The 15,762-nt window shown below is 48.0% G+C and overlaps 5 protein-coding genes across 5 annotated transcripts; 2 read left to right on the top strand and 3 right to left on the bottom strand.

The window, feature by feature from the left end:
* Positions 1 to 2,446: 2,446 nt before the first annotated feature.
* Positions 2,447 to 3,246, top strand: FSUBG_13892 (Pls1 tetraspanin; the record flags this gene model as incomplete). The annotated part of the gene is made up of 3 exons (XM_036678830.1): positions 2,447 to 2,848; positions 2,903 to 3,098; positions 3,140 to 3,246. The coding sequence occupies 3 exons, from the start codon at positions 2,447 to 2,449 to the stop codon at positions 3,244 to 3,246; spliced, it is 705 nt and encodes a 234-aa protein (XP_036530649.1).
* Positions 3,247 to 3,547: 301 nt separating this feature from the next.
* FSUBG_13891 (D-arabinono-1 4-lactone oxidase) lies at positions 3,548 to 5,092 on the bottom strand (the record flags this gene model as incomplete). Its single annotated transcript, XM_036678829.1, has 1 exon — positions 3,548 to 5,092. One exon carries the CDS (start codon positions 5,090 to 5,092, stop codon positions 3,548 to 3,550), a length of 1,545 nt encoding a protein of 514 aa, XP_036530648.1.
* A 1,304-nt stretch (positions 5,093 to 6,396) lies between these two features.
* On the bottom strand, positions 6,397 to 7,413 carry FSUBG_13890 (lipoyl(octanoyl) transferase; the record flags this gene model as incomplete). The annotated part of the gene is made up of 1 exon (XM_036678828.1): positions 6,397 to 7,413. The coding sequence occupies one exon, from the start codon at positions 7,411 to 7,413 to the stop codon at positions 6,397 to 6,399; it is 1,017 nt and encodes a 338-aa protein (XP_036530647.1).
* A 1,992-nt stretch (positions 7,414 to 9,405) lies between these two features.
* On the top strand, positions 9,406 to 10,275 carry FSUBG_13889 (uncharacterized protein; the record flags this gene model as incomplete). Its single annotated transcript, XM_036678826.1, has 3 exons — positions 9,406 to 9,415; positions 9,479 to 9,962; positions 10,020 to 10,275. The coding sequence occupies 3 exons, from the start codon at positions 9,406 to 9,408 to the stop codon at positions 10,273 to 10,275; spliced, it is 750 nt and encodes a 249-aa protein (XP_036530646.1).
* Positions 10,276 to 11,360: 1,085 nt separating this feature from the next.
* FSUBG_13888 (STE STE7 kinase) lies at positions 11,361 to 13,379 on the bottom strand (the record flags this gene model as incomplete). The annotated part of the gene is made up of 2 exons (XM_036678825.1): positions 11,361 to 11,747; positions 11,802 to 13,379. The coding sequence occupies 2 exons, from the start codon at positions 13,377 to 13,379 to the stop codon at positions 11,361 to 11,363; spliced, it is 1,965 nt and encodes a 654-aa protein (XP_036530645.1).
* Positions 13,380 to 15,762: the final 2,383 nt, after the last annotated feature.

Raw genomic sequence — 15,762 nt, 5'->3', positions numbered from 1 at the left:
AAAGCCTAGGTTATAATATCTATATATACTATTATTTTTATAAGTTAAAAAGGGAAAAAATAATATAAAAATTACTTATAGAGAATAATTAATAAATTTAGTAAGGATTCCTTGTTAGTCTTTATAAGGGTAGTTGCTAATCCCTCTTAGCTGGTAAAGACTTTTAAACTAAACCTCTATATCTAAAGTTGGATAAAATTCTTAAAGTCTTAAGACCGGCTGATCCTTCGATCTCACATGTAAGAGTTCAATCTTGCATTTAAGGCTGGAGGCACAGACGGAACAAGAACGGATTCATCCCACAGGAGGAAAGGTGCCGGAAAGCAATTCACGAATGACCATCAACCAGATGGCCAAGATGGGACAGTCAGAGAGGCTGCCGTTCTCTCAACTTGCAACTCAGCGCACGGTCCATGGGTACATGGAGCGGGGAAAACTACCTTGCCTTATGTTCAAGGTGCTTGGAGCTAACCTTGCCAATGACAAGCAACGGCGAGCGGTAGCCATTGAATTCTATCAGGCCAAAGCTCAGGCTAGTTGCTAAGGTTCTGAACGACCCCTCCACCTCCATAAACCAAGCTTAGCTGGAACAGGAAGCTCCCCAAGAATGGCACAGTGTCAGCGTGGCACTTGGTGCTGCAAACCATGTTTGCTGAGAACGTGGTCAGCCAGATCATCTTTCAATATGCCAGTGAGAGTGGTATCGTAGCATTGCGTGGCGTCAGTAACGTAGCTGGCTGAATACCGGATCTAGACTGTTCTTTGTAAATAACCTCTCCAGCTGGAATAGAGATATGTTCGTGCTTGTAAAAGATAGGCTGGACGATCTCGAGCACGCTCAAAAGCATACTACGAAAGTTCCTCAGATAGTTACCTAAGAAAAAAACATGAGCTCGCCGAGGTGGGGTTGGCGCTTGGACTGTTGGCTGGCACTGGTTTGTCAACGGGCAAGAGCTTCAGAAGGTCCTCCCTTTGATCTCAGGGATTGTTCGAGACTTGATCGCTTCCATTCTCACGTGCAACATAAGCAGCAAGGTTTTATGCGGCTCACACTATCACAGAACGGATATTTACCACCTTTGATTGACCCTTGTGAGAAACCTCATCGCCTCTTGCTCTGCAAGCATATCACTCACTATTAACACGCACAAATCTGTAATAAGCTATCCTTCTAGTGCTCCATTGCTCAACGTTAAATTTACGAACATGAACCTAGTTATGAAGTTCGGTTCGTATAATCCTCCCTACCTTACTAAGTCCACTATCGATATCCTGCAGAAAGGTAACAGTAAAATGGCCATCAGATTGATTAAGAACGGAATGCCACGGCATCACCAAGGATGACGACTGAGATAGGAAAAATCAACAAGCCCGTGTCCAAGTGCAAGATAGTGATGGTGATGGTATCTTGTTTTTATACGAAATCCTCTGTTAGGATGCCAATTGCTGGCACCATCCCTCAAGGGGTATTCATCGACGTCTTTGGACGATTAAGCTCATCAGAGCTACCGGCAGGCTGGGGTTTGCACCCGCAGACGTTGCAGCAGTTGAGGCACCCCTTGATGGACCTTTCCTCATATCCCCTAGCTTCAGGTAATCCCATTTCTCAACTACCGGATGGATTGATGTTCTGGAAACCTCTTGACAAGCGATTGTGCGTCAGAACGTAGATCCTGTGAGCAAAAGAAACAAGATCACGCCAGAAATCAGATCAGAATGCTAACTTGGCGGCTCCTGCTACAAGTTGGAACAGGTTTTCCAGGCATTTCGACTCCCCTTTTGTGGTTTTACGATCATCCCTAAGCCGAGTCTCAAGTTTCTTGGCTCCAGAGTCCATTGTCCCAAAGGGGGCATTCAACCACACTTTTGAGGTCTGTGATTGGCCACCGCCTCTTCGTGGCACCACCATCAAGGGGGTCCGTTGACAATTCTGCGGCAAAACCCCATCTCCTGAAACAGCATTGGCAGCGGAACTCGTCAACAATCAGGTGTTTTCCGAGACGTTTGAATAGAAGTCTCGTTTCATTGCTGGTCTCGGTCTTGTTTGGTTTTTCCGTGACTCGTTGTTCATGAGCCGGTCGGTTGTCGTGTTCTTCTCGTAGGTTCAGGGAGTCATTGTAGTCTTTCACCTCTCTTTAATACTATACTACACATTCTCTTCAACGGAACTTCCGTGCTCGCTTCAGCGCCTGCTGTTTTATTAGTTCTTCTCTCTTTCTTTTGAATATATTTGCCGTTCTCGAGGGTTGATCTCTTGAGAAGGCTCTCTTCGTTCATTTCAACCTCTCGACGAGGCTCAATATACCAGGCGCTGGACGTCTTACCAACCATATCTCCTGGCGAATCTATTCGAAAATATCCGATATAGGGATTCAACCTCGAATTAAACAAATTATAAAGCTTCCTTACCGATTCCTTACTACGTATCGGCTGCAGCATCGCCAATATGGTCGATAAAATCTTTCTCTCGACGGTCGTTGCCGACGCTCTCTTCCTGAGTTCCGGTGTCATGGAGTTGGTTTTTTCGCTGGTCGTGCAGAGCCAGATGAAGAACACGGCTACTGATGGCGAGGATGTTACAAGGAACTTGCTGTACCAAAGATTTCCCCTGACTGCGGGTATCGTCAATGCCATTTTCATTCTCGTCACGTTTGCAGTCACACTGCCCGGACTCGTCATGCCCGCTCGAAGCTTTCTCAAGGTCTCGGGATATATGGTGACAGTGTGCGCGATATTCACTATGTGCGTGGCTGTGTTCCTCTGGGTTATGACGTTGAGGATGAGTGAGCAATTTTTCAATATCTACATCGACCAAGAACCAGACGTACAGAGCTTGATCCAGGACTCGGTATGTTTGACTGAAATCTGACACCATGGGACGTATTAACTTGAATCCTTACAGTTTCAGTGTTGTGGTTATATCAATAGCACAACACCGGCTTTTGTGATGGATTCGACCTGCAGCAGTCCTGCAAGTGCAGCGCTGCTACGTGGCTGTTCCACATCAATCTCAAGTTTTGCAAACCTACACATCGACGGCATTTTTACTGTTCTGTTTGGAATCGTTGGTGAGTTTGAGCTTCGTCTCTTGCCCAATGGTGCGTCGAGACATCGCATGGAACTAATTTCCCATAACTAGGTATCGATGCTATCTTTATCCTGTGCATCGCATGTCTGCTCAAGGATCGCAAAGAGCGCGAACGCTACCGACATATCGATGAGAAGGCCGGCTACCGACAAATTTAATGCAGAACACTTTTCAATGTTACCTGTGATTGGTGGACTGGGCCGGGCATTCTTCTAGAAATCACCACACTGGCATCCTTTTTTTTCTTCCTCTTTCAGACGGATATGTGACAAATTCAAGCGAGTGGTCTTAATATTAATACTTTATTCCCGTTCTCGATCATCAAGTGGATGGGTGCGGCATGCTGCCAAGGCCCTCCGGATCACATCACAATTCCCGATATTGAAGTCGTTTTTAATGGGCCATGTGGCAAGCGATATATCTAATTCCCATGACCTTTTGTCATGGCAGGTTGTGCTATCAAATGATTCCAAACGTTGTGACACCTCCTGTCCGGTTCTTCTCCCTTCGAATCTCAACCTCTTCCAACTCAAGACCTTCGCCATTCTCCATAATTCTTTCTCTATGCCATGGCCCGACAAACATGCCCTGAGGGTCGGCATCATTGCGAATGGCGCGGAACGATTCAAGTTGCTTGCCGTAGAACGCTTCAATCTCGGGCCCAGTGGTTCTAAAATTCTTTGCCCAGTGCGGTCGACCCCCGAGGTCTTTCATCAGCCACTCGAAAGCCTCGTAGTATCGTTTGTGGCAAGGAGGATCCATTAGATAGGGGCGGTATAGTGTTGCATTGAGGTACAACGTAGGTCCGTCTTCAACAGTAATATCAAGGTATGGCCGTACGTTCGAGGTGAGAGTGGTGTCGCTTACGCGCACCTCGACAGGTGCGTGGACGTAAAGGCCGTCAGCAGAGAAGGGGATGTTGTGAGGAACGTAATCAGGGTCGTCAGGAGTCAAGTGGTTGAGCCACGAGCTCAGTCTTCGGAGGGCCTCGGGGCCCTTGTGAAGAGGGATAGCCCACTCATTGACAAACTGGGAATATAGGCAGTTCATGAGTAGCGCTTTACGACTTGGTTGAACAGCTGAGGAAGTGGTTCCATTCCGAAAGCCATACTGCATACCGAAGACAAACCACTCAACCCATGGTAAGATTCGCGGAACGTGTTGTGCAAGATAGAGAAGATTATGATAGACATAATAGCCGATTGAGCCATCATACCCACTCTGAGGAGGGTCACGGTGTTCCTCATCGGTTTGTTCTGCCTGCCACACCACTGCACGTCTTGTGTATGGGAACCACCAGACCCTGACAAATTCACTCTGTATCCATAAGTTTCTATCCCAAGACTCAAACATCTTGTAGTCTGTGTCAATGCTCTGTTCCCACTTCAAAGTAAAGGCGGGAACTGCCTGGAAGGAAACTTCGGTAATGATACCAATAGCACCGAGAGAAAGAAGGGCAGCTCTGAAAAGGTCCGTTTTGATATCTTTGGAACAGTACACTGTGGTTCCATCTGCCATTGTGACCTTCAAGGAAAGGATGTCTTCGGACATCAGTCCATGGCGTAGACTGCTTCCGTGGGTCCCTGTTGAGATAGCGCCACTAATAGACTGCTCATTGATGCTTCCAAGATTTGGCATCGTGAGTCCATGCTTCTCAAGCTCTTCACAGAGGGCGTAAAGCCTGATTCCACCCTCCATGGTAACAACACCTGTATCTTTGTTGACCGAGAGCACCCTGTTGAAGTTGTCCAGGTTGACGAGCCAGCTGGATGTACATGTGATATTGGAGGGTGAATGGCCACAGCCAGTCGTCACTAGACGCCGACGACATCTTCGCGCCAGATTCACAACTTTTTCAACTTCAGGCAGAGACTCGGGCTGGATAAAAAGTTCTGGAAGGGACGAAAATGTGCGCGCCCAAGTGTGGTGGACATGTTGTGGCCGAGCACGAAATGCCACGCTATCGTCAAACTTTTCCAGTTCTGCGGCAACGAGAGGGTCCATGGCTCTGCTTGATTTGCAGACGATAAAGAATGAACCCAAGGAATAAAAAACAAGAGGGTATCAAGGGGATGCCAGGTTCAAGCTAGTATATCAGAAGATGAGCGGGATATGATTTGCTTGATGCCGAAGTGGGTGTAGTCGAATTTGGTCGCTGGCAGGTGGGTCGGTATCGGAATCACAAGTCTGCTGGCACAGTGACAAGGCCAGTTATATTAAGCTTGTTCTTCATTCTGTATCATTTTGGCTTCCATATGCATACATGGAGAGGTAAATACATCGGTTTGAGAATTTCTGGGGGCAAAAACGCGAGTTTTGTAAGTCAAAGGCAATACAAAGCACGCAGGAGGACAACCGAAAGCAAAAAAAAAAAAGCCGATCATCAGAAGTCCCTGGATCGTTGTGACAAGGTACTGGCGATCGCGCTTCTGACTCTGATTGGCTCCGATGTAATTATAGACGTCAACGATATTCACCGGCTCAGGCCGAGATGGTTATGCTTTCTAAGCGATGACAGGGATTTTAAATGGTGTCATGCTCCCGGTGCACATGTGCAGGCAGCTAAGCTACCCTACGACCTTGTTCATGACTTGAGACATTTCTTGATCGGTTTGCCTCGCGTCCCTGGCAATCAGTGCAAATTTGCTGGATCACCTTATGGGTTAGCATCCATAGATAGTCACTTGACTTTTGTCACTATGGTTGAGTCCGAAATATGAATATTTGTTCATAAGTTATTATATGTTATTTAATTTGCTCTTAGGCATATTAGTCTTTAGAGAAACCAAATCCTAAAGCCATCCTCATTGAGATGACACAACATCAGTAGAGAAGGAGTTCTCAAAATGAGTATTTATGTACTTCACCAACACGTCTGACTCTGGTCTATTCCTCATCAATCCCAACAAGTAGCGGTTGGTTTGATCGTTTCGTTAGTGCTAGAGGAGAGAACATGATAATAAGTATATAATTAAGCTCCTAAGTGCACGAATACACAGATCTGGTAATAGTAGCTATGAGTCTGCGATCGATGGGCTCTTTATGATTTGCCAATACATTGCTCACAAATCCAAGTCAAAATGACTTCAAGAATTATTAGTATTGAATATGGGCTTCTACAGAATGATGACAACTCTATGAGCCCCCTTAGCCATTTAGCTTCATATATACCTATACCACATAAGTATCCGAACGTAAAACTTGTAGTATACATTGACACATAATGCTTGTTTAGCCACTGTTATTTCGGGACGGCCTGACAGCAGAATATCTAGGCTGGAACTGATCGAGTGCACCAGAGTCACGTATCATGAGACTGCTCGACGGAACTGAGAGCTCCCATCGCCGTCAATACTTCTCTTTGTAGCATCTACTATCCCTTCTTCAAATATCTTCGCCCACACGGCTGCTAGCGAGGCAGTATCCCAGCCACCAAGTCGTGCGATACCATCCTTCATTGCTAATTCGGCGGCCACAGAGGTGACAAGCTTACCTTCAAGGCCACAAGGAACAAAACGAGCCCAAGGATTAACAACGTCGGGACCATCTACTGAGACGTCGATGTTGATAGCAATACCAAGGGCTGTGACGTGTCTCCGATGATGAACTCCAATTGCTGCGATTTTACGCTCTGGTTGACCGGCGGGGGTACGGACCCAGACTCCAGGTTCATCTCGGGTTGTATAAGTTTCCAAACCGAACAAACGTGCCAGTAGACGACGCGTGGTCGCCTCGAGATGGTCCGCATATGACATGACTGAGTAATGCGCATATAGGGGAGAGTGCATGTCTAGCACAGGCCACAAGACAAGCTGGCCAGGACCATGGTAGGTAGTCAAACCGCCACGGCTTGTCTGTTTGACCTCGGGTATGAAGCTTTGGTCATTGACAGGGTTATGCCGATGAGGAAGACTAACGTAGAGGGGAGACTTGAAGTAGGAGGTTTGCTCGGAAGTGAGAGGGCGTTGTCGGCGCCCAAGCGTGAGAGTTGGTGTTGGTTCAAAAGAAAGAAGATGAGGGCGGGGTATGTGACCTCTGTGTTGTTGCTGTTCGTCGCTCAAGCTCTTCCACTCGAGAAACAGCGAGCGGAGTTGTTCCTGCTCGTTGTTGGCAGTGTCATAGGGAACGAAACCATCGGGACCCGACCCTGTGAGATGTCGATGAACGAGGAGATTGAGTGGAGGTAGTTCTGATTTCGGAGTGGTGTAAGTGGATGACCATCGGTTGAAGAAGACATGACCGGCCGATGTCCCGGCTCCGATACGGAATGAAGTGGATTTTATGGTGGAGGACGGAATGGCCTTCAGCCGCAAGCCAAGCGGCATTGTGGTCCGGCTTCCAGGCAGATTCCCCGGCGAAGAAGCCGATCGCAGAGCCCGCAGAGTAGCTACGATCAATTGGGGTCGATCTGGCTTGCAGTACTGTATGTTCAAGATCACAAATCGGGGGCAACCTCCGTACAAACTCTGGCGTAGGCATGCGCGATATGCCTTGGTAAGAAGTGAGTTGCTGGTGGACAATCCCGTGGGGCTCAGAAAAAGCCGGCGGTGGTGACGTCGGTAGCTCAGGGCCGAAGATCAACGGACGGAGGCCGCCGAGAGTCTAAATTCGAAATTGGCTTTTGCACGTGAAGTCTCCCTTTAATTGATATTCGATATGGAAGAGAAACCTTGTGCGCACGTTGAACTGTTTGAGCTTCACGATTGTGGCTTTGGCAGTTGGAAAATTCAAAAGTAACCACACATAACAAGAGCTGCCAAATGACTGGCAGCATGTAACACTAGAGCACGTAGAACTCATACACAATGCCAGCTGAAACTAAGAAACTAACTCAAGACTACCTTAGCTTAGCTTATTAGGTAGTTGTCTGAGACCCATACTTGGAGAGCCGAGAGCTGAAGTGCCTCCATGGAGCTCGTCAGTTGCAAACACTACTAATATGTAGTCAATTAGTCAATGGGTTAAGAGCTGTACTTTTCATCGGAGCTCCCGTCTGAAACTGCTGGTAATACAGATAAAAACAACTCAATCAACTCGACGAAGACCATGTCTCAGCACTACGGTAGCTCAGAAAACGTAGCACAAGCGAATGCCAAAGCTCTCGATCTTGGTAGCTTGGCGAGCATTAGCAGTCTCAAAAGCTGCCGCCCCATCCATCATCGACAATCACTGCCTTTTCGTAGACGTCGCTGTCGCATCATTCACCTGTGTCTCATGACATCAGGGAAGTGGTGCGCTAAACCCCAAGAGGGACAAAATGGTTGCTACAGCTTTGCTCCATTGGGTAAGATGTTGTGGTGCATCTCTTGTCCATCGTTGCCCACTGTCGTCATCACTGAGCTGTCGCACACTCGGAACTTTTCTCTACCTTAACATGCACTAAGGTAGTCTAGCAAGTTCCTTTCGCTTCGGGCATCGAAGGTTGCCAGGCTAGATCCGTACAGTAGGAATAAGGTGGAAGCATCATCTACTGCCCGCCAGACTCCAGAGCATTCAGTGCCTCCGCTGGGATTTCCTTTAGTGTGATTCAGAGTGCTGCAGCCGGGATCAATGTGCCCTGGGCCTAGGCGAGCACCCGTCCAGGGTGGCAGCCCACGGGGACCTACGTAACGCCTCGATGGTGATTTCATTTGGGTTGCGTTCCTTTCTTAAGTGCCAAGTCATGCATGCATGCATTTGGCTACCTATGTACGATCCCCTCCTCTCCTCTGAAAAGCTATTCATGTACTGTACACTCCGTGTCTTTCCTCAGCCGAAGGGAGAAGAAACACACTAATCACCGTCGTACAATTCGACCAAGACACGCATCTCCCGGTCCCCACACCGACAAGCCAGTCCATCGTCCGTCTCCCGAGCATCACATCACCCCTAGTTAGACGCTAAGGAAAAGGCTCCAGAAACAAAAACAAGAAACCCTCCCAGAGCTAATGGACAAGGTTCATAAGGATCGTCAATCTCCTCAGCCCAGGCCTTATTTCTCTTCCGGCTCCCTCTTCCTTTTTTTATAAGATCCATCGCCATCGCCTGATAGATCCAGACGCCCGTTCTCTACAGCGCAAACAAACTCTGAACCCTTGTCGAGAGGTACCTTACTGATTAGGACGCAAGATTTCATTAGCCGTCTTTTTAGCTGCAGCCTTTTCCTTGACGGTGATCCTGGCAGCGTGACGACATCCAATCCCCGGGGCTCCATCGCAGCAAATTAATCCTTTCGAGTTCGATTTTTTGGGCATAAGTGCTTGCAGCAACGCTTGACGTTGATCGATCGTGGCCAGATAAATACTGTTCAGCTGGAGAATAGTATACTTTCTAACGCCATGGCGAAGAGTAAGTTCTCCCCTGACCCAGTTGCATGGCTTTACCAACAGATAACTAACTGACCTGTCGCAGACGCTCCTCTTGGCCTCGCTGGCCTGGTCCTCCTTGCTGTTTCCCTCCTCTTCCTCTGGTTCATCATCCTCTCAGGCTTGACCTCCACCACGCCATTCGACAAGACGTATTTCCTCCGCGCTGACACTGGCGGTATCTCGGGTGCTCGTGAAGTCACACAATGGAACTTCTTCTACATTTGCGGTGCTGGCAACAATGATTGCGACGGCGCCCGCGCTGCCCCCGTCATCGGTCGTGCCTGGGACTCAAACCCACGCAATGCGCCCAGCTCGCTTGTCGGTGGTCGTGCTGGTGACACCACATCGAACAGACAGTTCTTCCTGTGGCGGTTTGGTTGGGTTTTCATTCTGATAACCCTTTTCTTCGAGACCATTGCCTTCTTCACTGGCTTCATTGCCTGCTGTGGTCGTCTTGGTGCTGGAATCTCTAGCCTCATGTCCATGTTCGCCCTGTTCTGCTCCTCAGTTGCAATGTCCCTAATGACGTACGTATCTCTGGCCCCTGTATGATGGTATAGCTGTTTACTGACATCTCTCGTTAGTGCTACCTGGGTTCTCGCTCGCAATGCCTTTCACCGTGACGGTCGATCGGCCTCCATTGGCCGCTATGCCTTTGGTTTTGCGTGGGCATCATGGGCCACTTTGCTCATTGCCACCATTCTCTTCTGCTTAGGCATGCGCGGTGACAAGTCATCAAGCGGAGGTTACAGCGGCCGCTCATGGCGCCGTAGACGAAGCGTCCGCAGCAGCCACGGCCCAGGCTATGAGGGTCGCCGTGTCAAGGATGACTACTCCTAAACTTTTACCCGGCAGCTATCTGTTGAGCCAAACCCCAGTGACTCTCCCGATTTCGGCAGAGCTCGGTAATGGATGAGCATGAACAGCCACAGTGATCGTATCCACGACAGCCTCAATGGGTGTTCGCGTGCGACGCTGTAATTTTGTCCTGTCTATATTTGATTTCCCATCCATGATCTGTTCTACTGAGCAGGTTCGGATTCATGATGTGTTTGGCGATGAGAATGAATTTTCTCTGGACGTAATGTTGAAATTATGGGCGAGATGTACAAGAAGCTTGCTTTCATCGGCTGTCTAATAGTTATTATGAATGTATGATATTACAATAATACAAGCGTTTTAAGTTTTAATATTCTAGCCTCTGCTCTCGAGATTTCCACTTTGTTTCACGTAGACATTGCGAACTAACAAGCCCGAGCTTCATGGCGGCGCACAAATGATCACTCTTCAGTACATATTACTACAGCGAGGATAGGTCATGTTATCATTGAGTAGTCCACGAAGTACCAATATCATAAAGTTCAAATCATTATGCATGTACCATATTGACATTGGTCATCCATTCGCCAAACCGTGAAATGCATATCACAACCTGCCTTAACTCTCGTTGAACGATTGAAGTCCGAAGTTACCTCCAATGCCCTCTCTTTTATCCTGTGTTGTTCGCCGCTGTCCCTTTCGTTCGAGTACATGAAATGAAAACAACGACATGCTATCCTGGTTCGTTTTCCAACTTGTTCATTCGCCCTGTTTTGTTCTTACGAAAAAACAAATGCCAAAATCCGGCCCGAATTTGTCTAAACCCATCCTAAAGCGTGTACAGGAGTGTCCTCCAAAAAAATGCAGAAAAAGAAGGTCAAAATAATGCAAGTAACACATGCTGATGACTGGGGACTTTGCGTCGTGTTACTGTTGATGATAAAAGGTCAACACATTGGAAAGGGTCGTCGCATCAGTTGAGTAGATGCTTGTTATCCATAGTCACGAAGCCAACTAGATACCTGCTCCGTTGGCATGCTTCCTAGATGGTCAAATAACCCTCCCCCCCAAGAAGCAGGATTGGGCCACACCGGCTTTTCAAGCTTTTATACGTCCCTTGGGCTTGACATAGGACTGACGCTATCAAGCGGTGCCTTGTGTAGTGCTGGTTTCAAGGGCCCGCCCTCTTTCTGGCCATCTTTCTCTCGTTGTAGAACGCCACTGACCCAATCTGCCACTTCAGCATCTGCAGTTGATGAGTCCAAATTAATTTTACCAACAGCTTCCGCGACCGTATCAACTCCGTCGCCTTCCTCAGCTTCTTCCGTAATTGTTTGAGGCTTTGTAAATTCGACGAGCCACGGGTGTTTCAACAGCATGGCGTAGGTAGGCCGCTTCATAGGAATCTTGTGAAGACAGCTTTTCACAAAATCCTTGGCCATGTCCGAGTAAGTGTCCTCTGGCATTGCAGGTGGTTCGCCTTCAACAATAGCCTGTAGCATGTTAGTAACCCATGACTGGTGTAACTCAAAAGAAGGAGCGCTTACACTCAGCTGGCTGAAAATAGTAGAAGAGACCTCCGGTGGGTAAGGATAAGCGCCTTTAGCACACTCAATGATGGTCAGGCCCAAACTCCAGACATCGCTTTGAACACTGTATGAGCCATCGGAGTTACCGGCTTGCGCGTATCCGCCACCAGAGATTCTCTCGGGAGCCATATAGCTCTGACAGCCGATGTTGGTTCGTGCTATACTAGCTACCAGGTTACCACTGACACCAAAATCGCAAATCTTGACCTGGCCTCGTGTATTGACCAAGATGTTTGTTGGTTTAACGTCACGATGGATAATGCTGTGTTCCTCCTTCAGTGATTTTAGACCCATCACGGTAGAATATGTGATTTTTCGAAGAACATTCTCCGGGATTCCACCATTATACAGCTTATCGATGGACCCGCCATCCATATACTCAATGCACATATAAACCGCACCCTCTTGGAAGAAGGCGCCGTAAAATTCGATGATATACGGAGAAACACACTCGTGTAAGATGACGAGCTCCTTCAGAATGGTTGTGAATTTGGCGTCGTCAAGCTCCAGGCGCATTTCTTTCATCGCCATCACTGTGCCCGTTGTACCGTCGGTCGTTTCTGACAAGCCCTCGGCAGAGTCTTCCGCAGATCTAACGGGAGAAGGGTCTGACTGCGAATACTGAACAGGAATAGGCTTTCTGGAGAGGCCTTGTCCGAAGCGAGGAACTCTTCGCTTGGCATGCTTGACCTTGTAGACTGTTCCGTAGTTTCCTTTACCCAGCTCGGTCAAGACTTCAACTTCATCAAGAGATATGCTGAAAGTTTGGCCATTGGCAAAGTTGACACCTGTCCGTGTGATTGTGGCAGCACCATCAAAGGTCACCCAGCCCTTCTCTGTGTCGATGTATTTCTTGAAGTCGTCCATTTTTGACCCCTGACTACCCCCTGCTCCATTGGATCGTTGACTACCTGGCACGTCGCCAGTGATATCAGAAAGCTTTCCAGGAGGCCCCCGTTTCTTACCAGTGGTGGTGGCAGGGCTGGGTCTACTCATATCAGACAGCTTCATGCCCATGCCGCCGCCCATGGCCCTTCTCTCGCTCAGCGAGGGCTTCGTTATCGCTGGAGCTGAATTGGCATGTGGTGCATGCGGTCGTTGCATATTTGGCGGCAATCCCAGGTTGGTAGGGAATCCGTTACCGATGCTGGCCGTAGGCGATGACCCCGAGGGTGTTCCGGAGTTTCCAGCGGGAGACATGCCCTTCTCCATGCGATGTCGATGTAATGCTCGGGCTTTGGCCATTATACTGTTTTCCACTGAGGCACTACTACTTCCAGCAAAACTCGAGGATGTTTGCACAGGCCGTCTGGCCATGCCTAAAACGCCCATAGCAGTTGAGTTCGGGTTCATGTTGCGAGGGTCGGAGACGGAGCGCAGAGATGGTACTCTTCGGGGAGGCTCACTTGGGCTATCATGGCCGGGAGACTCGAGCGGCGTACTGGGTTCTGACGAATCTTCAGAGCCTGGAGATGCAGGTGTCGACAGATCCTTCCAGTCCTCCGGCGTGGCCGGGATCGAGTCGGAGGCAGACATCGGATATGAGATGCGTCGATGGAATCAGAATACAGAAAGGCTGATTCTTCTGGATATGTCGTTGAATGGGTTCGACAAGAGAGTGGTAGGAAGGGAAATACTGGCCAGAAAATTCAGAGCAGCGTGGAAATAACGGCGAATATCCTGACAATACCGCGGGGAGCTATCGATCGGGAGACGGGACGCGATCGATTAGAGATGGGTACAAGAAGGAGCGATGGAGGGGAAATAGATGGTGCGATTCTGTCGGAGCTAAATGGAGTCGAGTAGTGGGCGGTCTAGGCCTTGGAGACTCTAGTACTAGGGGCTCTTGTAGTTGGGAAAAAAGAGCAACAAAAAAAGCCAGGGGGCAACGAATGAACCAGAATGGACGCAACTTCTGATAACGTTGTTGCGAGGATTGATGGCTTTGAAAGGGTCTTGTCTTGCGTTATTTTGCGACGATATGTGGCCACAGTGAGTGAGTCTTGTATGGGAGTACCGTATGGCAACCTGGAAAGCTTCGCGTTGAGGTTCTTTCAGGTATCCTTGGGCCCTCAGATTCGCTGGATAGACGGGAGTTGGTGAATAGGAAAGCTCGTATAAACCTTACGGAATATGGAAGTTTGATAGATAACTGGGACAAAAGTTGTCAGAATAAGAAATGTACTTCTCTGAGCTTGTTGTGGTGCGTGCAATGACAAGGCTGAATACATACCGGAAGAAGCGTCTGGTTGGGATCAAGAAATAGATATTTAGCTAGTTGCGAAGTGTTTCAGTCCTTGAGTACCTACCTTAAGTAAGGAAGACAGATGATACCACATGTACCAACGCAGTGTGATGGGCAATGGCTGGATGCGGGGTCAAAGGTTCTGCAGACAAGCAGAACAGCAACGAGACGGAGGAATAAAGGTGCTAATGACTTGTACAAATCGACAGCTCAACCCGGCATGCGCATCCTGCGAGAAAGGAATGTGATCAGGTACGCGCAAGAGGTATTTGTGATAAATGGGGGCGAAGGCGAGGCTGAGGATGTTGGTGATATGGAGTTTAGGACAAAGCGTGGAACGACTTTGGTGTGGCGGTTTTGAACAAGCAAAACCAGGCCAGAGCACTCTGTTGAGTGCTCTAGCTTGGATACAGAGCCACTGTAAATCCCGTCTTCAGGGGCCAACCCGGCCAGCCATTCATACCCTGGATCAGACCCAACTTACCTTATGGATCACATTCCATCATACAGGCATACATATACACCAACATCACCTTACCAGAAAAATTGTATCCAACTTCTATAGGTAGGCGATAATGAAATTCCATCAAGATAAATTCTGAGAAGCCTGCTGGCGTCATGATGACAGCATTTTATATGTCTCTGTGAATATTCAAGCTTCTCTTAATACTTTACCTCAAATAGAAACATATGCAATATCGAAAATGATAATTAATTTCAAGGCTCTGTGCACAAGTTGTCCTTGATTTTTGCAATTTGCGACGCCATCGTCGATGGAGAGCTGCCACCGATGACGTTAATATGGTCAGTGTCAGACCTTGGTTTGAGGTGGAGACTCACATCTGTACGACCAAGCAAAGCGTCAAAGCCGACAATAATACCCAAGCATATGAGCGTCTTATCCGACCTCTATCTGCAAGAAATGCTGTCGGAGACCTTGTGGTCGTGTGCATCATCGTGTTAAATAACTTCAGTTAACAGTAATCTACTTATTAGGTGAGTAGCTATGGGCGTCTATATCCCTGAAAGCACATTGAAAGGATGAAGTCATCATGTACAGACCTTTGCGTTATCTATGGTTTAGATAATTACTTAGTACCTATAGCTATCTACCTACCTCGCTTAATAGTTGCGGAATATGAACGTTTCGCCTTTACCTGTACGCATAGACAGCAGATACGTGTATTCGACAAGCTTCAAACGCCAAGATGCTGAGGTTGAACGAACACCCTCTGTTAGTCCTACCTGTATCGACAGAAGCACCGTTATCTGTCCCAGTTGCGGCTTTGGACTGGCTTGAGACAGTATGCAAGACAAAATGACAACTACGTCACAAACTTGATCGATAACTTAGACCCCTACTTAGTGAGGTAGATTCCAACCCGATGACCAGTAGAAAGGTGTCTATTCAGAGAGGCTGACGGTTGTTACTCGAAATTTGGCTGATTATGACAAGAAAAGTCGGTTAGGATTCACCGAACAGTTCACAGAGTGCATTAATGTAACATGAGCTTCACCGGTACTATGCATGGGCATGTTTCCCAGGGAGGTTGGGAACAGAAGCGATGCTATAGGTAAGGTAAGGTAAGGTAAGGAGGTAGGTAGGTAGGCGATCCAAGGCACACTTGTAATAATCGTTAGCAGGATGGAAATCTCCTATAGTCAACACCAAGC

This window comes from Fusarium subglutinans (genome assembly GCF_013396075.1).
Source record: "Fusarium subglutinans strain NRRL 66333 chromosome Unknown NRRL66333_c0000420, whole genome shotgun sequence".
NCBI classification, from domain to species: domain Eukaryota; kingdom Fungi; phylum Ascomycota; class Sordariomycetes; order Hypocreales; family Nectriaceae; genus Fusarium; species Fusarium subglutinans.
Note: the sequence above shows the minus strand (reverse complement) of the source record. Positions and strands in the feature narration are given on the sequence as shown.